At 46.5% G+C, this 22,010-nt stretch overlaps 2 protein-coding genes across 2 annotated transcripts; one reads left to right on the top strand and one right to left on the bottom strand.

Annotated features, from left to right (window-relative positions):
• Positions 1 to 207: 207 nt before the first annotated feature.
• On the bottom strand, positions 208 to 12,545 carry LOC100538801 (cyclin-F). Its single transcript, XM_085237368.1, has 17 exons — positions 12,388 to 12,545; positions 11,129 to 11,283; positions 10,616 to 10,722; positions 9,677 to 9,744; positions 8,737 to 8,930; positions 8,332 to 8,385; positions 7,713 to 7,817; positions 7,113 to 7,190; positions 6,534 to 6,685; positions 5,709 to 5,873; positions 4,914 to 5,037; positions 4,390 to 4,570; positions 3,888 to 3,975; positions 3,278 to 3,377; positions 2,835 to 2,965; positions 2,491 to 2,660; positions 208 to 1,921 (listed from the first exon to the last, which is right to left on the bottom strand). The coding sequence occupies exons 1-17, from the start codon at positions 12,398 to 12,400 to the stop codon at positions 1,461 to 1,463; spliced, it is 2,346 nt and encodes a 781-aa protein (XP_085093494.1). The 5' UTR covers positions 12,401 to 12,545; the 3' UTR covers positions 208 to 1,460.
• Positions 12,546 to 18,740: 6,195 nt separating this feature from the next.
• LOC146543278 (zinc finger CCCH domain-containing protein 11A-like) lies at positions 18,741 to 20,385 on the top strand. Its single transcript, XM_085237832.1, has 3 exons — positions 18,741 to 18,902; positions 19,454 to 19,521; positions 20,034 to 20,385. The coding sequence occupies exons 1-3, from the start codon at positions 18,780 to 18,782 to the stop codon at positions 20,290 to 20,292; spliced, it is 450 nt and encodes a 149-aa protein (XP_085093958.1). The 5' UTR covers positions 18,741 to 18,779; the 3' UTR covers positions 20,293 to 20,385.
• The last annotated feature ends 1,625 nt before the right edge of the window (positions 20,386 to 22,010 follow it).

Raw genomic sequence — 22,010 nt, 5'->3', positions numbered from 1 at the left:
CATGGGGTTACTGGGAGAATATTCAAGGCTGTGCTTTGGCTTTTTTTCCTCATGGCAATGCAGCAGATTTGTGATTTGAGTCTCATGTTATGTTCTGTGCAGAGTGCTCTCCCACCTGCTCACGGTATGGATGTAAACAGATTTCATCCCCCAGTTCAGCATAAGTGAATGGATACCAGCCTTAAAAGCAATACAGGGAGCCATTCATTGATGTAAAAACAAATTTTATACATATATAAAAAAAAAAAAACTACATCCTATCTGAACTGTTGCCACCTGCCACAGTAACTTCTAGATAAAGGAAAAGTTGTGGAGTCCAGTTCCAGTGTTAAAGTCATTGTCAATTCATGAAAGTCTTAAAAACAAGTAATGAACATAAAAATACCAACACATAAAAAGAAAACTATTTTCCTAATGTAGACAGGTTCTGAATGTAGACAGGCTGAAGGAGTTTTAAGCCAGGATGGCTAGGCTGAGGTCAGTGTAGGAAGTTCCTTCAAAGCCCTACTGATACAGTACAGAAGATTGCAGTTTTAATAAGAAAAGCATATGCTCCCCTTGTGGACTAGGATGCAGTTGCAAGGCTTAAATGAGGGCTTTAAGACAGTTTGCCCTTACTGCATTGCTGCCTGCTTCTAGTGTTCAAGTGAGGTGTGCTTTACTGAAGGCCACATTCATGGAAATAACGAGGAAAACAGGCAATGAAGGTGGGCCACGGGCTGGAGGTGGCAGTTAAACCACACTGATGCAGCATGGGCTAACAGTTCACAGTACTGTAGCATTGGGCAGTGAAGCATTAAGGCACAGGAGGATAACATTTCAGGGGAAGGAACACATGGCAACTAAGGCCTGAGTCAAATAGGGTTTTTAAAACCATGAGAGGTAGGTTAAAAAAAAGCTCAGACCTGCAATGAGCCTTCATTTACCTCTTGACTGTATCTATAAAAACCTTAAATCAGTGCAGCAGAAGATATATACATAGAAGAGGGAAGCACCAGCTGACGTGAAACAGTACCTGGCTAAAGTTAAAATGCAGCATAACCGCAAAAAGGTCTATCAACTTCAAGCATAGTGTTACATCCAGTAACTTCGTGACCAAAGTAATTTCTTTCTTTCATGGTGCCAGGCCTCACAGTGAAGCAAGGGAGAGGACAAGGTCATTTTCAAGGAATAATTGGTGAGGTATGACACAAGCTGTAAAGTTAAGATTCGTCTCAGTATATGAAACTTGGAGAGGATCAGAAAATAAGAAATCTTTAACTGCTTTTTTTTTTTTTTTTAAAGGATGGAAAAAGGCCAGAAATGAGATACAGAATTAAGAGACAGGCTTATAGAATGTGGTAGGAATAGGCAAAGTTAAGGGAAAGGGCTCTTTCTGGAGGTATTGACAATTATTCACTATCATTCCTGTACAGCTATGACAGAAATGCTGTTTCCAGAAAACCTAGAGAAGCATGAAATCAGAGGCTTAAGAAGCCCAAATTCACCCTTTCTTCACTGTGTTCTGCCAGGTTTTTGCGCTTGACTTGTCTTCGGGCAGAATTCCTATCACCAGCTCTAGCACGCACTGGTTGTAAACGTGATTCCAGGTAGGGAGGAAGGCATGGCTCCTTGTTCATGGCACTGCCACCAGACAGTGCTGAGGTAGGTTTGAGAGGTATTCCGCAGCTGCTTTCCACAGAAGATGTAGGACTGGCACCACTGACAGAAGAGTAGCCGGAGCTCCCTTCCCAGCTGGGATTTGAGGCAACACAGGCTGAAACTCTGTGAGTTTCATCTGGTGTCCTGGCCTTCCTCGGTGGTGCTGTGTGCCCAGGACACTCTACAGATAGGCTGTCCTCATCACTGGAGTCCTGACAGCAGTGCTCTGCTGGATCCATGTAAACTACTGTCACATCCAAGATCCCACTGGGACTTGTGACTGAGGGATGAGAAAAGGAAAAGGCCAGTTAGCTTCGTGTTGCCCAAATTCTAACAGTCAAGCAGAGAAAAAAAGTGCAACTGTAAACCTTGTTGAGAGAGGAAGGTAAGAGTAGAGTTTACCCTCATTAAAATATTTTAGTATTTCCCTCTCAACCTGTTTGGAGAGGTACTGTCTAGCAACTGCTTGGAAAATGAGAGGCCAAAGCCTGTGTGTCAGTAAGACAAACAGCTGACAGTGTTCTAACACTGGCTACAATGCAATCCCATTCAAGGCTGGTTACTGCTGTAGCAGTATCTAAAAAACACTGTCTTGGAAATGCTAAATGGCTATAAAATCCTTCATTATATTCTGAAGCAGTAAAGAGAAAAAAAGTACTCCTAGAAGTTTAACAACTATAACCACTGGGGGAAAGAAGGAGAGTTTCCCCAGCTGCAGTTTAGGCTCTTCTGGTGTCCCAGAAGGAATTTTATGCAAAGATAGAAAGGCAGATTTTGAGTTCTCTCATCTGTGGTTTTTATTGTTTGGTTTTTTTGTTTTGTTTTTTTAAATAAGACTAAAAGTCTTACCATCTCCATCTTTCTCGCCTTCGCTTTCCTGATCACCTTCATAACCAGAGCAGGAATCTAAACTCCAGTCCAGGAAGCTGTCCAGAAGACTTTCTTCCTGGGTGGATAGCTCAGCTGTAGGTGTAGTCACTAAGCTGCCCCTGTCATCCTGAGTGCTGTCTTCCCTCCTCCTGTAGCAAGAGCATCCAGAAGTCACACATTAAAAGCCAAGTCTGCTTCTCCAGCTCTTCTAATAGGCATGTCAGCCAAGGTAACAACAGAAAGAATGGAAGGTCAGGATGCCAGAGGGGAGGAAAGGCTCATGCAAGTCTTCATAGACCTTTACAGCCATGAGTTATACTCACCTTTTAGATCTCTTTCCAGAGGGAGAGCTAAAGAAAGCTTTAATTTCTATGACATTTGTGTGCAGGGGACTGGGTTTCACGTCCTCCTGCTTCACACCCAGCAGTGAACAGAGCTGGCTGTAGCTCATCACCTGAAAAACAAAGGGTTAAGAATTAGACCATGTGATTCCCTCTGCCAAGAAGCAACTATTTTATCCTTATTTATCTTTATTTCTGTCCAGGAGAAAGCTATCCTGCTGAGTCCTTCCTAGAACTGCTGTTTAAACACAGCAGTTAGAGTCCCAGCAGATGAAATTTAGAAGCCCCAACCTTACCCAGCTATTCTCTACTTCCAAAACCTGAAGTTAAAACCCACTTCTCTTTATTGGAAGTTTTGAACACCCTGCCACATAGTAGCTTTTGCTCTAGGTGTCAGATTTCAGCAAACAGAAGAACAAACCCACCTTTTCTTTGCCTACTTCATCGTAACGATCATCTTCAAATCTCTGTCTCACTGCAGTTAAAGACACCTGCCTGTAATCCTTAGGGACCTCATCATGGAAACTGAAAAGAAAGACCAGGGCTTTAATCTTAGAATGGATTATATAAAACATTGTTAGCAAATTCTGGCAATGTAAGTACTTTCCCTCTGTCCACCTCAGCTCTGTGCTGAGGAAACTGGCATCTCAGCAGAGTTGCTAAGCATACAAGCATCTAATTCCCTTTCTGTTTCTTGAGATATTTGACTTCTAGCCTTTCAGAAATGAATTATTTTTGCTACTGAACTTCTTCTGGAGCTCATCAAAAAGCTGGTCACAATCACCTGAAAATAGCGGTGCTGGCAAGCTGAAACCTGCTAGGCTTGGGGAGCACCAGGGCTTCTGTAACCCAGGGCCACTGCCTGTCAAGACAAACGCAACAGCCGCCACTGAACCAGCCCCCAGATTTCAGTGCCCTGTAGTAGGGGGAGTAAAGCAGTTTGCTAAAGCCACCTCCTCCCTTTGGAAGGACTTACAGCAGGGCTACGAGAGCCAGAATACAAAAACACTCCCAGAAGAGTTCCCAAAGTTTTACCATTTTTGGTGAAGGCGCAGCACACACGGCAACAGGTCTTCAAGAGAGAACCCAGTGCACTCAGACAGCTGGCTGGTCCAGGGATGTGCTGGAGAAGGGAACAGGTGTTACCATTTCACAGAGCTTGCAAGTTCTATAGTCAGACAGAATTTTTAATGGGATAAAGATTATCATCACATAAGCATGATCTTTAGGAGCTTTTGCCTGTACACAGTTGAAGTTCAGAATTAGCTTCAAGGATAGGCTTACTTGAGAAATTGAAGCTACCTAAAGAGAATTCTACTGCATAGATAAGGGCAAAAACCTTCAGTCTCATTTAAATGCAGGGCTTACATTATTGCATTGCTATAGACTGAACTCAACTCCATTCTCACATATTACACCTGTCCCCCTCTCCCACACTCCTCAGGGTGGTTGGGGCACCTTGCCCACAGAGCTCCCTGAAGGGACAAGGCAGACTGATGTACTTTGCTGCAGCTCCACTGAACGGGCTGCTCCTTACCGTGGCCATGCAGCATCTTAGCCAGCAGCAGTGCTGCAGCAGCCAGCCGAGCTGGGGAGTACACGAAAAGGCTCGTGTTTAGGAGAGACAGCTCACAAATGAAGCTGTAAAGGTGAAGAGTTCTTCTCTCCAGTGAGACTATGTTTGACAGTACTTCTTTGTAGTCCACGATGGTAGGTATCTAATACACAAAGGAGAACAGAGGTTGGCAATATAATTCAAGCACCAAGTATTTAGACCACAGTTGTACTCACAAGACACTGCTTTCATTATCAAGTATTATTTTAAACTCTATGCTAACACTGAAATAATCCCCAGTGAAACAATAAACAACCTCTGAATGTGCCATAAGAAACTCAAGTTTTAATCTCTACAGGAAGGCAGATGGTTTGGTATCTGCATGCTCTTAAATGTGCAGTCTCCACGGGGAACATTTACAATAGCATCTTTGTTCTTTTTATACTAGAGATCCACTTCAACAGCAGCCCCAGGGATAAAATTGCCCATCCACTTTCCAAACTTACCCTTATCTTTCCTTCTAGGGCAGAGATGATCTCACCCATCATTCTGACGAGGTCTTCATATTTGTACGTGTTGTCCGTTAGCCACACAGCCTCCCGTATTGTCAAGATCTCTTTGCTGATAAAACTGCAATATCAAGTATAATTAACAGTTAGCTCCAGAATAAAGTCAGTTTGTGTACCTATGCACTATTTTTTGTGGCCAGTAAATGTATCCAAGATAACCAAGGGGTTAAACTCCATAAGGTTTTTAAACTTAAAGATTTAAGGTTAAACTTTGTAAGGTAAACTTTGTAAGTCAGGTACAAGCTGTGAAAGAAGGAACAGCAGCTCCTCATTTGTTTTTACCTTTATGCTGGAACTATCAACTAAAACATTCCTAATTCTTCACTTATGGATGCAAGACATTGAGGTAACTAACGGAGAAGAATAGTTCTCCAACACACCACACTGCTCATCTGAGCATAACAGATGAAACTACAGAACACTGCTGTTCCTTACACAGGGTTACTCATGCTAATGCGAGTATGAAAGACTTCAGTTCTCAGTGGAATGGAATGCTTAAGCTTATCTGCTACTGTGGAGTTATTTCTGTATTAAAAACATGTTTGAGAAATATTAGATGTCTATTTGCAGTGCCTGGAAGAGTTTGTATGTGAAAACAGTTCAAGCAGCAGTTAGTGGAGAGGTTTCTTTCCAGTACTGGGGGGAAAGAAAAAAAAAAAGAAAAAACAAGCTTGAGCTGCACAAATGAGTCTGAACAATCTCAGTAACCACCCCCATCATCAGAACTCCTACCGTGTGCAAATGACCATGCAGGCTATTCCCAGGAGCTGGAGTTGATACCGGGGCACAGGTCTCAGCTTCAAGTAACGGTCCACACACCCCACTGTCATGTGAAGGCATAGGCAAGAGAAGTCTTTCATGGTAGCCACTTCCACCAGCCAGTCAACCAGGATGTACCTAGATGGCAAAGAGAGAAACATGACCTGCCCAGTTAAAAGCCATCCAAAGTAGTGCTGAACACCCTCCCTGTGTCTGGTCATCTGAATCCCTTCTCTACTCAACAGTGCCAAACTAGGAAATTCAACAAAAGGAGGAGGTGATGTTTTCAGAAAAACAACACGTGGCACCAAGATAAGGATTTGTAGCCAGAGGCCTGTTATGCTCTGAAGGGTCAGTGGTCATCTCAGGTCGTAAGTTAGCTTCTCATTTCACTTCACAAGTAATGTGCACTCACACAATAGGTGAGGTGTATCAACTGGGAGTCCAAAGGCCACCTAAGAAAATTGGAGAGCAACTACAAACCAGAAAGCCAACTAGAGTCTCCAGATCTGTGGGAAACTGTCAGTCTTGACAAATGCAAAGTATTTACAGTCCAGAAAAAAAAAAAACCCCACAACCTCCCACCCCTCCATTCACTTCTTTACTTGGGCATGAAGTGAGGTTTCTGACCCTTTGCAAAATGTCATCCCTTTCTCCGATTGCACACTGCAGATGGGTAAAGCTAAAGAGTTTATCTTTCACAGGCCTCATTCTAGATGTTTCCCCCCTTCACTGATGCAAATAGAAATAAACAGTGGTTTCTGCTGTGTGGCCTCACTTCTGGATTTGAGTTTTTACCTCATTGTTTCATTTATTTTTTTCTGCACAGTGAAGATATTTTGCTTGCTGATAGGACGAGAGGCTTGAAACAGCTGAGCCACCATTTCACTGGAAGATTTTGCTTCTAATCCTAGTTGGTTTCCATTTCCACAAGCTTTGGCTAAAGCTATCTGTAGTAGAGGAAAAAGCACATGCACAAAAAAGGACTTTTACCAAATGCAAACTAAAGCAGTAGAGAATGGTCCTGTAATTTTTCTGGTGGAAATAGCAAACAAATGAAAATCTTGAAAGAACTGGTAGCAGAATTGGTTCTTAGTCTAGCTTGAATGCTAAACACTGTATGTGTTATTCAGGGACAGGCTTTTTTATCTGTCACTAGTTCAATCCTTGGATCACACCAAAGAAGTACAGCATTTTTCAAAAGAGTGATTAGTGACGAATAGATATGCACACAAAGATATCACTCAGCAATTCTGACCATGTTTCTGGAAGGAGAGGCTTAAGTCTACCGTGACAGCATAGGAAAAAAGCAAATAAATTCCCCAAGAACAAAAAAAAAAAAAAAAAAAAAAAAGCAACACAACCAGAAAAACATACCTGTGCATCCCAGCATCCCTTTGCTGCATAGTCCCGTAGCTTCCTGAGACTTTGGAGGTATCTACCAGGGTCTAACATCTACAGAGAAGAATACCATCAAATACCATCACCTTTACTTAAAAAGCAGGACTGTAGTACTAACATCCAGAGAAAAAACACAGCCTGTAGGTACATCTACTATTCCAGCAACCAGTCTGTTTCTCTCTCAGAGAGATATTGCTTTTAAAAAACTTCCTTCAGTTCTTGCCCAAGGTCTTACAAGAAATGAGATGGGTCACTTGGGATTCCAATATATGAGTTTTGCGAAATTATTAGTGACAAGGCAGGCAGCCTCCCTGCTCAGAGTGAGCAGCCTGACCAGCAGTGCCCATGCCTTTAGTAGAGTCAATGTAGCAGAGGTGCAAGCAGTTCTTTGACAAAGGCATGTAGACTTGCAGGCTTTAAATACCAAGAGCTCATTTCTGAGTGTTTTTAGTGCTCTTCTTCATAATGAAGAAGGTAAGATCTGAGGAAAATGTATCAAGTATGTTCCTTGCATGTGATAAAAGGTCCAGACATAATGAAAATACTTTGAGAGAAGAAAAAAGGAAAATTACTTACAGCAACCTTCCTGTTATTTTCCCAAAGGAGGTAGGAGCTATTTAAACAACCCTGCTTCGAAGACTCCTCAAACATTTCAAGAGACTCTCTTCTTTTTTCTTCATCCTAAGGACAAAAGGCACGATGGTATTTATGCTGTCCAGCCAAACTTAATGCTTCAGAAACTACAGAAAACTCTGTTCTGTAAACTACAAAAGTTGTGAGCCCCCTCAGACTGCAAGGGCTGCTCCAACACCCACTCAGCATTGAAAGATACTGGCTGAAAATGGAGATTTCCCTCAGCTATAGGAAAGCTTTCTAACCTGCATTCTGCTGAAGGCCATTTGCATTTGGTTGCTTTTGGTTCGTATTATGAAAGAAAGGCTTTAAGACCTGACCACACAGCAAACCCATGATCAAGCCAAAATTAATTTTACCATTTCTAAAATTGAGTAAGTTGACCACATTCCTTAAAACAACCAGTAAGTAAAATGCATGAGAGTAGAAATACCTTAGGCCACTTGAGGAATACAAAAACATTCATATTACCATTATTATAATTTCAAAATCAAGCTAAACCACATTAGCAAAGAAGTCATTTTCAAAATCCCCAAACACACAAATCAGAAACACTGCTCACCTCAAAGAGACTCAAGACCTTAGCCAAGCAGTACAGAATAGATCCTTTCTGAGCCTGGAAAAAAAAGAAAAAAAAAAAAGATAAAACATTGATGAAGACAAACAAAGAACAACAGCAATTTTTGCTAGGTATTCCAGACTAAAATTGGGTTGGCCTTCCATTCTTCCCCCTCTGCTTTTCTTTGTCATCTTTGGGACAGTACTGAATGCCTCAGAACAGACAGCACTTGCCTCTGTCAATCATGACACACTGTAGTTTGGCAGCAAGTTCATTGGAACGACTGATTCACACTTTTTTAAGCAGTGGGAGAATAGGAGCTTCCTGGGGAAGCAAAAATCATTTCTCTAAAGGGGCTCAGTGCAGTTCCCAACCTATCTTAAAGTCAAAGGCAGAAAGCAATCTTACTTTATCCAATTGACATTCTGCTTTAAGACTCTCATAGACCACAGCTTTACAACAACTTCCAGTCAAGGACCAGGGAGGACGAATAAAGAGCCAGATGAATGGGGCTGCACACACATTCAGCCGCTCTGCCAGACTGAAGAAATGAGATGCCTTTAATCCATTCACTTCTGCACGGCCCTCATCAGAGATGGACACTGTACAAAAAAAAAAGTCAGAAATAGGTTAGAGTTCATCCACAACAGGGTATTGGCAGTCGAGAGAACAGTGAAACTCCAGGAAAAGATTGAACTCCGTAAAGCTTTACAAGTCATGGAGCTGGCAAAAGGAGGGAAAAAAAAAAAATCTTACTACAATTAGTCTGTGAGGACATAAGATCTTAAGCCTGAGAGAAGTTCTACAATAACACTGCTTTGAGCATTGGTGTATTTGCTAACTCCTGGCACTGCACAAAGGGGTAGGCAAGTCTCCTTCAGCAAGGAGGCTCCTCCTATCAACCATCAGTCCCTTTCAATTCATCCAGCACACCAGGGACGTAGCAGAGTTCAATTGAAATTTACAAAAGATTACTTCTCAGTGCAAATTCAAAAGCTATGCATGGGCACATCTGGGAGTTTTAGAAGCCCTGTGTGCCATGCTATCACTGAACACCTAACAGTCTGCTGCTGTACAGTTCTTCAGTCACACTGTAGATAAAGCTGAAGAGGCACGACAGCAAGTGAAACCTAACCATACACTTAGGAGAGCAGACCACTTCTGCACATTACTGCTCTAGAATCTGAGCACAAAACCATCAGTATTTAAAAGAAATAGCTTTGTAGATAACCAGTAAAAACTGAGACAATTAGTCTGATCTGTATCTATAATTAAGCCATCAGCTCATCTGTGTATCTTTCAATTGTGCCATTTTCCCCGGGGACCCAAGTAAAGCTTGCACACTTACAGCCTTCATTGTACAGGTACGCTATCCCCAGCTTCACAGCAGCTTCAAAGTTGCCCCTTTCAGCAGCCCTAAAAGGGAACAGAGAAGATACTTCAGGTTGAAGTCTGATGTGGAAGCACCTATTGACAAGTTACTGCAGTGAAGGCTTGGCAGGAATTTGTTGTTCACTGATCACAAGCACACCTGATTTCACTACAGAAGTTACACATGAGTTATGATGTGGCTCTTCTTGCTGCAATACTTTCATACATCTGTCCCAGGACAATCTGACAGCTCACAGGAATCATTTCCCAGTCCCATGAAACATCCCAAGTGCAAGAAAGCAGGTTTAGGTACTTGCATCCTCAAGGACATGCCTCAATTCCTGTGCTCCTCCCTCACAGATCTATTTTCAGATAACAGCTTTCTTCAGAAAGTAGATAATACATGCATCAGAGCAAGCATAATAGTTAGAAGCAGAACAATTAGCATGACATTTAAGTCAACCCATCTCCTTCAAATCAGATGGATAAAAAGGTATTCTCCTTTTGCACGTGCTTTAATACTGAAGTTTACTTTTTTTTTTTTACTACATTGGTTTAGCAAAAAAAATGAAAAATAAAAAAAATCAAGACTTAGAACTGCAGTCTTTGATCTCGCTTGTTCACATGGAAGCACCAGTAACAAATTTCAGTTCATGAGTTATGTTCAAACCAGGAAAAGTAATGCCCTCAGAATAACAGCTTCCATGTATGCTGTAGGCCCTGCTCCAATTAACAAAAAAGCCATTATTATTTGCAGTTTCAACATAAAGTTCGCTACCCTCATCACTCTGTGCAGACTTCTACAAATAAGGACAGTCAGCTCCGCCACTTACAGTGAAGACTGATAGGAATTGTAGGTGTAGCATTAAATGCCCTCCTCTGCAACTTGAAGCATCAGCATTCCTTTGAAGCTCACCTTTCAAACACCTTCAGAGTTTTTGGAGAAGGCCATACATCTTCAAAACTTGCACATGCCCAAACACTGGCATGATCATCTACGAGGTATTTAAGATGGGAATGCACCTGCAATGTAGGAGGAGGAGCATCAAATAATTGTTAAAATAAAGGAACCAACAGAAAAATAGTTTGTGATCCAATCTTAGATAGGTAACTAAACACAAGTTCATTAACACTCTTTTCCTGTCTACCCATCACTACAGAAGAGATGCCAAACCAAATTCACTTTTCCAGTCACACTGAGCTGGAAGGACAATTCCCACAGAAACTTCACACAGAACACACAAATACTGCTGCGAGTCTTTGAGGCTAGAGCAGTGAGAAATCAAGTTGTTAGCACAGCAGATATCTATCTACTGCATGGACTTCGTGGCTCTCCTCACATCTCCTTGGATGCAGGCGTTCCTACGTGCAGCTCTGGCTCCCGGGGGCAGCAATAAGGCTGTGCACTGCACGAGGGGCCGGCACTCACCGCTCTGAGCGAAAGGATGTCCTCAGCAGGAAGGCCTTTCAGAACATGGAGCAGAACATCCTCAGGCAGACTCAGCAATGTCAGGACTCGGGGCCGTTTTCTTATCCTTCGCTTGGCAGGGAAAGAGAAACATCTGGAACAGCGGCAGTGAACCACTGAAAAACAAAAACACCTCAGTTAGTGACAGAACAGTAAGAGAAAAAAGGTGCATACAGAAGGTGTGTTTCATGAGGTAGGGCAGTTCTTCATGCACAGCAACCGCAGCAACTCGGCACGCAGCACAGAACGCTGTGAGGCCAAACCATGAAGAAGCGACTCGTTCAGTTCAGCCAGCTGAAGCCAGGTGCCCAGTAGGGCCGGCACACACCCAGCACAGCACAGCCCTGCTCCGAGCCCATCATTCGGCTGCGTTTTGTTCAGCTGCCACTGCTGCAACTGCACGAACCTCCCCCACGCTCCAACTCCTCCTTATCAATAGATAACAGTCCTTGGACCGCGACCGAAAAGATTAGGAAGGTAAGGCCCGCTAAGTACCCGAGTCCAAAGCCCATCTCTCTCAGGAGCTGCTCCCGGCAGAGCCCTCAGAGCCCGTTCCAGCATCTTGCAGCGCTCACAGACCGGGGGAACGCCAGTAACATCGCTCCTAGCTGGGAGTTTGCCCTGGACACATCGGCCAGGAGAAGCAAACGAGCTCAGAGACGAGGCCAAGCAGGGAGCAGCACACGAATAACGCCGGCAGAAGGCAGAAATCCCGAAGCGCCTCCATCCATCCATCCGTTGGGACGGCACAGGGCTGCGGCCGCCCGAGCTCCGCCTGCACTCGGGAGCCCCAAAGCCCGCCGCGATTCAGCAAACGAACATCGGGAAGCCGAAGGACGAGCCGAACCGGGCACGGAGGAATCGGACCGTCCGTAGGCGGCCGCCGCCGCTCCGTGGCGTTTCCCCTCGCGGTGACCTTCCGGCGGAGGCGCTCAACGCCTCTCGCCCATCGCCCGACGCCCGGGAAGGCTCACGGCCCCGCAGGGAGCAGCGCCGGCCGGCACGGAGCGGGCACGGCCGCATCTCCGCCCGCCGCGGCTCGGGTCGAACCGCCGCCCCGCTCCGACCCCCCCCGCACAGCCGCCATCCGAGCTGCCCGCCCCCGCCGCGGCCCCGCAGCCCCCCGTGCCGCCCGCAGAGCCCTCTCACGGGGACCCGCACGGAGCCGAGGGGCAAAGGCTGGGAAAAAAACGCAGGAGAGCCGCGCGGCCCGCACTCACCGCCCGCCTTCATCGCGGCGCTCCTCGCAGACCGAGCGCACGCAGCGATCGCCGCACCCGGACCGGCTCCGACCGAGGGGCGGCGATAACCGCACGAGGCCGCGCCCCCTCGGCGCTCAGCGCGGGTCAGGGAACGAGCGTGAGGCTGAGGCTGCTGACTCCGCCCCAGCCGAGCTCAAGCGGCGCCTCCGCGGGGCGGCCACAGCTCCGCCCCTCCGCCGCGGACCGAAATCCGCTGAGCGACGCCTACCGGCCGCGCGCACTTCTTTTTAAACACGGCGCGCCGTCTGATTGGTCGGAAGGATGACGGGAGGTGGGGCCGTTCCCGCCCCGCGACCCGCGATTGGACGACGAGGATGCGAATTCGAATTGGGGCGGTTGGCGGTTCACGCGCACGGCGGCCACAGCGCATGCGTGCGGAGCGCAAGCCCTTCCCGCTGCCCCCTCTCGAGGGCTCTGTTGCCGTGGCGCCATCTTCAGCCTCAACCATTTCGCCTCACAAGATATGCTGGAGTCGCGATAGGATGCTTTTATCTTTTGCCTCAAAACGTGCAAGGGCATTTTCCTCGGGTTCCACACACACTGCTTTTAAGAGTGGCTCACGACGCCTCATCTTCCCAGGCTGGAAAGGATCTGCACTATCATCCAGTCCAGCTGCCCACCCACCACCATTTGCCCACCAAACCGCGTCCCTCAGGACAACATCTAAACAATGTCTGTTTCACTGCTCGTGCAGCCAAAGGGCTCAGATGCACGTGTTCCTGCCCGATTCCCTCCTGCTTCTCTAAGTGTCACAAAGGAATTTGAAAATAGGTTTGAAGACTTTAAAAAAAATCATCAATTCTGGTCTATTTGTGTCTCAGTTTCTCTGTTTTCATCTCACGTTTGGAGCTCTGTTACCTGCAGGTTTCCACATGGAACACATGGGCTTGTATCAGCTATTCAACTCAAAGATATTCAACTTCACGTCTCTGACCTCTTTTAGCAGAGAGAAATACGAAATACCCCTCCCTTCATAATCACACCTTATTCACACCATTGCTTTCTCACACACACACACACACACACACACAAGCTGTGAACAACTATTTTCAAGGATGAAGCACGAGGAGGGTCAAATTCCATGAAGTCCTGACAAACACCCCGAGGACGAACACCCTGACATCTCACCTCACCGCCATCAAACCAGGCCGATGCATTAGTTTCACCAAAACAAGGTCAAATTTCCCACTGGCTTTATCACGGATTTGATGAGGCTGGAAAAGACCTCCAAGATCATCAGCCCTTTGCTGGGGGAAAAGAGCAGAAGCGTTTCCTCTTTACTGCTGCAGAACCTGACTAGGGTTAAGAACTGCTGTGGTTTAACCCAGCAGGCAGCCCAGCGCTGCACAGCTGTTCTGTCACAGTGCAATGGGGGAGAAAGACCAGAGAAAGGCAAAACTCACGTGTAGAGATAAAGACATTTAATAGGACAGAATAGGTGAAGAAAAGAACAAAGGAAACCAACAAAGGACTCATCTTTGAGTCTGTTAACAACTGCTTCAAGCTTGTTATTCCCTCTCACCTCAGACGTGCCATAGGCTTTAGAGTTCCTTTTTCCTGTACTGTAGGGCAGTGCCTGCAGCCTGGCTTTGTTTATATCATAGAATCATAGAATCATCAAGGTTGGAAAAGACCTCTGAGATCATCCAGTCCAACCGTTCACCTATCACCAATGTTTCCCACTAAAGCACGTCCCTCAGTTCAGCATCTACATGTTCCTTGAACACCTGCAGGGACAGTGATTCCCCCACCTCCCTGAGCAGCCTGTGCCTCAGCCTCACCGCTCTTGGAATAGAGGTATCTCCTAACGTCCAACCTGAATCTCCCCTTGCGCAGCGTGGAGCCGTTCCCTCCAGTCCTATTGCTAGTTGCTTGGGAGAAGAGGCCAGCTCCCACCTCACCACAACTTCCCTTCAGGTAGCTGAAGAGAGCGATAAGGCCACCCCTGAGCTTCCTCTCCTCCAGACGGAACAACCCCAGCTCTCTCAACCGCTCCTCATAAGGCTTATATTCAGTTCATTTATTTTCATTAGCATAATTAGTAATGTCCTCGGTGTAATCACCCATGTCCTTCCAAAAGGAGGTCTTCAGATGATGTTGCTAACTAACCTTCGACAAGTCAGCATTATCTCCACAAAGGGAATGTTGCAGAGGGGTGACCATGATCCAAGACTTGTCTTAGGGATTCTCCTAGATTTAAGCAACCTAGTATCCCACTGAAGACAATGGAAACACTATTAAAAGGCAGCTAAGCATCCTTCAGTCCAGTGTTTTTCTCTTCTGGAAGCTGAAAACTTAGTCCTATCATCTTTCTCTGAACCAAAGACTCCTTCCTGCAACAAACCTCACGACCTTCACTGCTGTACAGTTTGGCTGCTTACTGCCTCTCTATGGAGCAAGATATGTTCATCAAATTTCTACACAGATCATGCTGCCTGCAGAAAGCCTGTGCTATCCTGCACATACTTTTATTTTTCAGTTGTCACCACCAAATTGTATTTCTTTTGCTTGAGAGAGGGATTTGATTCTCTTTATTGTGGAAGGCTTAACAATGATAATTGTGCTGAAATTGCGCTTACAGAACAGTTACATACATGCCATCGTATTTTCTTTTGCATTCTTTATCTTTTTAGCCATTTGTAGCAGTAATAAAATCCACAAAAAGTTATTGCTATGCTATGCTATATTGTTTTATAATGCATTTCTAGAGGCAATGACAGCAACAGGGCTTCCATGCATTCGCAGTTGAGCAGAGGTTGATGCACTTCTTTAAGCATATCACCTTCATCAGGTAGCAAAAGTAAGTTCAAGGCAGGGCGGCTGATGCACTGGGACGCAGCAACATTCGTTATGCTGCTTTGCTCCCAGAGGTCACACCATATCCTGCACCAACCGAGGAGAAATTACACTCTCCTGTGCAGAGCCTCTGCAGCCTTCCCACAACCCTTGAGGACGGGTAGGGATACGGCATGACAGAAAAGGGATTTCCCTTCTGATGGGGAAAAAGTGCCCAAGGAACGTTCACATCCCACGTGCTGGTGTGTAACGGCTCCATGCCCGTGCCCCACGTGCTTCTGAATGGGCAGCACAGCTTTTGTTTCACTCAGCCACCTGGTGCAGAGCAGATCTGGCTTTCTGCAGGCATGGGAAATCATCCCATCACTTTGTGCCTTACAAGGAGTTGAAAACCTTCTCAGAGTCCAACTTCCAACCCTTACCACCTACAGTGAAGTGGATTCCGTTTTTCTTGTATCCTTCAATTGCCCGTCAGAAGCACCGCTGCGGTGTGTGTGTGACCTGGGCACAGCTCAGACTGACCTGAACAAAGAGGTGAGCTGGGCTTGGTGCTGCGGGGTTGCTGGAAGGAGTCTCAGCAGAAAAGCTGGGCTGGGGAGGAGCTCCCAGCTCAAACGAGGCCCTTCCCAATGGCTGTTTCCAGGGGAAATTGATTCTTTGTGAGATTCTGTCACACGTTTCAGTGAGGATGATGAATTGTCATCATTCCCCTGTGTAATGCTACAGTGCAATGGAAAGCACAGCAGTAATAACAAGGTGGCAAAGTCCTAGGCTGCAGCAAGTGAGGATTTGCCCAAGTGCAGCAGTTGGGGACAACAGAAAGAAAGGAAAAAAGCTGCTGGGCTTTGGAAGGCCTCAGATAGCAGGGATCTCCAGACGGGCACCCTTGCCTCTGCTGCCAACCCTCCACTGATGTCTGGGAAGGGTTTGCGTGCACCTGAGCTGCCCTGGGTTGGCCCTGCCTTCCCACCAGGTGCTCAATCACTGCTTCAAGCTGTGACTGAGCACTGCCACTACAGCCCTGCAAAATTGCTGCCGGACCCCAGCCTTCATCTCAGACATGACAAAGGAAGAAGAGTACAGACTTGCCTTCATGCAGTGCAATTTGTGCTTTATTGACCCATGGAGCGCTGGCTGTGCTGTATGCAGCATATTTTTAACCCTACTGAAGACAAGGTGGAGAGCCGGGTGCTCAGCTTGGGACATGGTCAGTCTGGTGACATCACAAGCACTGTGCCATCACAAGCATTGTGACATCACAAACACGGTGACACCACAAGCACTGTGACATCACAAACACGGTGACACCACAAGCATTGTGACATCACAAGCACTGTGACACCACAAGCACGGTGCTTGGGGCCGTGGCTGCACCAGTGAGTGCCACAGCCGTGAGCGCTGCGCAGGAGTGTGGACACGCTGCGTGAGCTCTCGTCCCGGCTGGCAGTGATAGTGGTGGTGGCTGACGGGTGCTGCCCGCTCTCGCTGACGGTGCTGCTCAGCCAGGTGTGTTAGCTGGAAGGGAGAAGGACTGCAGCTGTGCCTGGTAAGCCAGAACTGTACGTTTGTCAAACATGTGAGTCGTACCAGTGCATCCATTGCAGCTGCAGCAAGAGGAGAAGATGAAGGGAGTCTTTTTCATGTCAGGAACGCAAAATGTGTGCTGCAGGGTATATAACTGGTGATGAGATGGAGGACAGTACTTGCTGGGAGAAGCCGTGGCAGTTAGACACAAGTTGGATCTAGACTTGGCACAGTTCTTGCAGCCAGCTGCTTCCGAGACTCCTCGAGAGTCTACACAGCATAAAGGAAGAAAGCTGGGAAAATGCTTCTTCCTCATGATTCTTCCCTTGTTGACTCTTTCCTTAGGGTTCCAATCTGAAAGGTGAGCTTGGGGATCCAAGCAGTCCAAGAGTGCAGCCGGCTCTTTCCAAGAGCGGGGAATTCCTTTGGAGAGGAACTTGCTCTAAGAAGTTCCCCATGCCTCAGAAAGGAGTCGACTGCTACTTTTATTTCTACTCCATCTGCTTTAAGGTATGGTTGGGTTTCTTTTGCCTGGATTTTCTTCCCTTTCCTCACTTCTAAGAGGAAGGGGTGGAGCAGGGGGAGACCTGCTGGTGATGCGTTACCTTCATCAGCAGTGGGATTGTGCGCTCGCTGCTAACAACCTGGGTTGACAGCATGGACACGTTTCAGGCTGTACTCTTATTTTCCTGTGTGGTTTCCTTTTGCTTGCAGGGAGACAGCTGTGCCTTCCGCCACTGTGAAGCGGCTCTGGGAAGTGAACAAGTCTGCAGACAGTGGATGGAGGGTCGCTGTTCCAGCAGCGACTGCAAGTTCAGACATATGAAAATTGATGTGAGTGTTTGCCTAAAGATGAGCTCTCCACTTCTCTCAGGCACGACCTGGAGCGCTGCATCTCTTTGCAAATCTCATCTGCCTGTTTCCGTGACCCTTCCTTCCTTTCTCTCTTCAGAAGAAGCGCAGTGAGATTCCCTGCTATTGGGAGAATCAGCCGGGAGGCTGTCAGAAAGCCCACTGCCCTTTTCTTCACCAGAAGGAACGCGGTGGGAACGCACCGACCGTACCACCAAGCAACGGTGAGTTCCTGGTGGCATGAAGCATCAGGAAAGACTTAATTATGAATATTACTTCTGAGCGGGTGCAGGATGTCAGGTAACCATTCATTGGGGAGGGCAGGGAAGAGTCCTGATAAGTGAAATATTGGCTTGCATTTTGGCTGTCAAAATAGGGGTGGATTTTTTTCTGGAGAGAGGTAAATGCATTGCAGGTCTGTGCTGACTGCAGAAATGGCACAACATTTGAGCAGGGGAAAGGCAAATGTAAGAAACTATGCTTGAATGTTGGAAGCTTGTGGCTGACTGTGCTGAAACCTTCCTCCAAAGAGATGCTCTTCAATTATTTCTTGTCTTCTTTCTGCCAGAAGCTGACACGAGTGGCCTTCCTCTCAACAGCGGCCTTGCAGAAAGTCTGGGGAACCAGACAGAGGTTGAGAAGGCACCAGAGAGAGGTACAGATACTGAACAGGCATCTGGGTTGGATGCGCTGTCTTTCTCCTCAGATTTTCTGATTGTTCTCTCCTGGACTGTTCTCTGCAGTTGACATCCCAGCTTCCTCCCACGGCCCGGCTGCGCAAAAACGCAAGCGATGCGACGAGAAGGGCAAAGCAAGGGAATTGCCTTGCAAGAAAAGAGTCAAGGGTGAGCACAAGCAGCTTGTTACAGTGCCTCAGCACAGTAATGCTGTCACTTAGCATTGTTCTGTGTCAGAGTTTTCCCTGCCCTGGACTATTACCGAGTGCAGCTCTTGGGTTTCTTTGTTCCTTTTGATGCGTTGTTGGTAGACAGAGATGACTGTGTGGAAAACATTGCTGAGAATCCTGGACATGGCAATGTAATTCCGCTGGTCAAATGTACTTAACTTTGTTGTGAGTTGGGTTGTGGGAATGATACGAGAACGTGGATTTCTCTTGAGGCACAGCAAGAATGGATCAGCAATCTCTTCCTTTTACTTCAGGTGGACGCAAGGTGAAAATGAGGGCTATTGATTGGAAAGCCACCTTCCCCAAAAAGCAGAGACAGAAACGAAAAGCAGCAGAGATGCAACCATCTGCTGCTGAGGACACCGATGAGCCCCCAGCCAGAAAACTACCAATGGTAAGAACAGCGGCAACAGCAGTAGTGCATAAGGAAGGTTTACATTGCTCCTGTAGTAATGGTAGAAATTTCAAATGTTCTACAGCTTTACTGTTTCCTTTGAAGGCAGCAGATGTCTCACAGGGTACTTGTGGAAAACTTCTATATTGATTAGATGCAGAGCAATGATTATGTAAGATTCTTTGATTCTACAATTCTCAGATTGCTCTGTGGTGTGAAGGATTTTGTCCATGAATGCTGTGCTGTTAAAAACACCCAAGGTCACTTGTAACCTTCAAGAGAACCCTTTCTTCAGGAGCCGCGTGCTTCTGTATTTGGGATCAGGCTCAGCAGCGCCCAGGGAAGGGAGGAGGAGTCCTCAGAGATCATCCAGTGTTCCACCTGTCCTGCTGTGGCCAGGGTTGCCAGCCATGAGATCCAACTGCCTGGAAACCCATCCAGCCTGGCCTTGAGTGCCTCCAGGGATGGGGCATCCACAACTTCCCTGGGAAAAGAAGCTACTTCGGAAGCTTTGACCCGTGCATCATACACACTGTCTTGTTTCTTCCTAGGCCATCGTTTCAGCCCTGCCTGGGGACAGCCTGGTGACCATTCCTGCAGTCCAAACACCTCCAAGCAGGTGATGACCACAACTTGCTCTTCATCAGTGCCATTTTTACATTAGACATAAGTTCTTTCGCATCAGGGGACAGATGGGGTGTTTGAGATGTGCCGTGGCATAATCCAACAAAGGAAGAGGTCATCTGCAATAATTGTAATTGCACACTCAAAATCTCTGCACAGCGTGTCATGGGGAGAAGTAACTCAGTCAGTGAACAGGTTTATGCAGAGGATGACTTCTTCACATATTTACAGTCAAATAATGAGGCTGGCGATGTGTTTCTGCTACAAAACCTGGCCCCTGTTGGCTAGGCTCAAACTGCTCTGTCTGTCCAGATCAGCTCCCACTACGAGCAATGTGCCTGCTGGTATCTTGCACTCTAAAGGCAGCCGCAGGTTAACTGAATCGCCATCCCTGTGTGAGTGTGAGGTGCGGGAGGGGTTAACCACAGACCTCAGAGCTGGTTTGCTGAAAGCGTATCTCAGTTAGAAATGTCAGGTACTGACTGTTCTCTTCCTTGTTCTCCCCAGTCTGGAACTGCTTCCGGGAAGCCAGGCAGACTCCGTGGCAGACTCTGTGAGGAATGCCTCACAAGAAGCAGATCAGATGCAGCAGCTGAGCTGCACAGAGGCGGGGAAAGCACTCGTCTCAGAGGATGATGACATCGAAAACTTAATGCTGGAAATCATAGGAGATGAATTGGAAGGAGAAATTGATGTGGACAGTGAGAACGATGTGGATGAGCTCCTTCAGGAACTGTCTGAGATCGTTGACAGTGTAACACCATAGACTGATTGTATATTTTAAAACAAACAACAACAAACAACAATTAAAACCAACCCTATTCCTTTTCAACCCTGTTTCTTTTCTTTCTTACACTGTGGGGACACTTTTCCTGAAACTGCAATGAGTCTTAAAGCAAACTGGCAGAAATCAGCAGTGCCTGCATTCTGTTCTCCTGATTTCCCTGCTGGTCTGAGTTCAGAGGCCGTGCACCCACTCCCCAGCTCTGGGTGGCTGCCTTCAGCATCAAGGGCACAAAGCACTTGTGTGGCCACAGAAAGACGTCCATCCACAAGGCTGAACCTGAAACTTCTTCCTTCCTCCCCCTGGCAAAACTCTGCACCGGGCTCCTGTGGAAGCTCTGGGGTTCTGATTCCTTGGACAATGCTTTTGGGTCAACTGCAGCACTGCCACCCCCACCTCCCACTTTCTCCCCCTTCTCTCAGGCCTCTCGCTGCATGGTGCGATTCTTCTCCTTGAATAAAAGGTGCAGACCCAGTACAACCAGCACACCCCTTTCCTTGCCTAGACTCTGCTTGCCCGTGGGCAGCAAGGGGCAGCGGCTTGGAGCGTTAGGGCAATCCCTTATTGGATCTGACTCCTGCTTCTCATCCCACTGCCCAAGAACAGCAGTGGAGTCACTCATCTCCTGACAGCCCAGTGCATCTGCACTGGATCGTGGCCAAGGTGGCAGCACGGAATTTGTGAGTCCAGCAAGTGCTGGCATTTGTGCCGCTGGTGGTAAGTACCAGAAGATTGCACCATCCATGGAGCTGCTCTGTACAAGCACCTGGCCAAACCTGGGTCGGGACACCTCTCAGGGACGACCAAATCCTCGGGGCTGTTGATCAACAGAAACCGGGGCAAAGTCCTCCCACTCGAGTCACCCTCAGTTATCATCTGCTGCGGAATGCCAGTGCATGCTGAATGTCTGCTCTGAATTCAAGTAGAGGGAAACCGTGAGCAGAGGCCAGCTCATTTTTCTTACATCCACCTCTGTACTTGTTTATGCCTTTTAACTATATGCATTTTTTTCACAAATGTGGGTGTTGCTTTATTAGATCCATATATTTCTCTTATCTGTGTGTGTCTGTGAGTATCTGTACATAGATGCAGGGTATCCTGGTAGTGAGTGTGGATCTTGTCATCTCTGAATCTGTAATCAGGTCTCTGTTTAATTATGACATATTTCATTAAATTGTGTTACTGACCTCTAAATAGGTTTATGATTAAGTGCTGTTATAATGTTAGCCTTTGAGTTAAAATTTATCAGTATCATTAAAAATTATCAACACCTCTTGAATTGCTGATAAATAAAACCAAGTGAAATGCATTTGTCATTTCCTGTGAAGTCAAATTGGTGGAGTCAGCAGGATGACAAGCAGAGTCACGAATAGTTACAACAATGTGGGATCGAACCAAAGCCTACATTCCCTGAAGATTTGGCTTTTGATAACTGGTGTAAGTGGGCAGAAGTAGGAGAACAGTTAACTGATGCTGGTCTAAGGATGAAAAAGATGAAGGTATAATCTGCAAAAGGTTGCAGTGTGTCTTCTTGCCAAGGGAGGGGAAAACCAAACTGTAAAATAGAGGCTTTACAAGATGACATCAGTAGATGTCTGATCGACTGAGCTGTTGTTATCTGTTATTAGAAACAGAGAAATTGCTAAATGAGCTTCAAGGGTTTCAATTAAAACACCAAAAACTGGGCTAATGTATTGAAA

The sequence above is a fragment of the Meleagris gallopavo genome, chromosome 16 (assembly GCF_905368555.1).
Source record: "Meleagris gallopavo chromosome 16, MGAL_WU_HG_1.1, whole genome shotgun sequence".
In the NCBI taxonomy this organism is placed as follows: domain Eukaryota; kingdom Metazoa; phylum Chordata; class Aves; order Galliformes; family Phasianidae; genus Meleagris; species Meleagris gallopavo.
This window is presented reverse-complemented; position numbering and strand designations above follow the sequence as displayed.

What these genes read in the sequence shown, in the direction of transcription:
- LOC100538801 (XM_085237368.1), bottom strand. An exon ending in TAAGATGCTGCATGGCCACG is followed by an intron (nt 3,976 to 4,389) that starts GTAAGGAGCAGC and finishes TCCCTTCTCCAG; the next exon opens with CACATCCCTGGACCAGCCAG. An exon ending in AGGCGAGAAAGATGGAGATG is followed by an intron (nt 1,922 to 2,490) that starts GTAAGACTTTTA and finishes CTCATCCCTCAG; the next exon opens with TCACAAGTCCCAGTGGGATC.
- LOC146543278 (XM_085237832.1), top strand. Translation starts at nt 18,780, where the DNA reads ATGAGGGCTATTGATTGGAAAGCCACCTTCCCCAAAAAGCAGAGACAG. An exon ending in CAGCCAGAAAACTACCAATG is followed by an intron (nt 18,903 to 19,453) that starts GTAAGAACAGCG and finishes GTTTCTTCCTAG; the next exon opens with GCCATCGTTTCAGCCCTGCC. An exon ending in GTCCAAACACCTCCAAGCAG is followed by an intron (nt 19,522 to 20,033) that starts GTGATGACCACA and finishes TGTTCTCCCCAG; the next exon opens with TCTGGAACTGCTTCCGGGAA.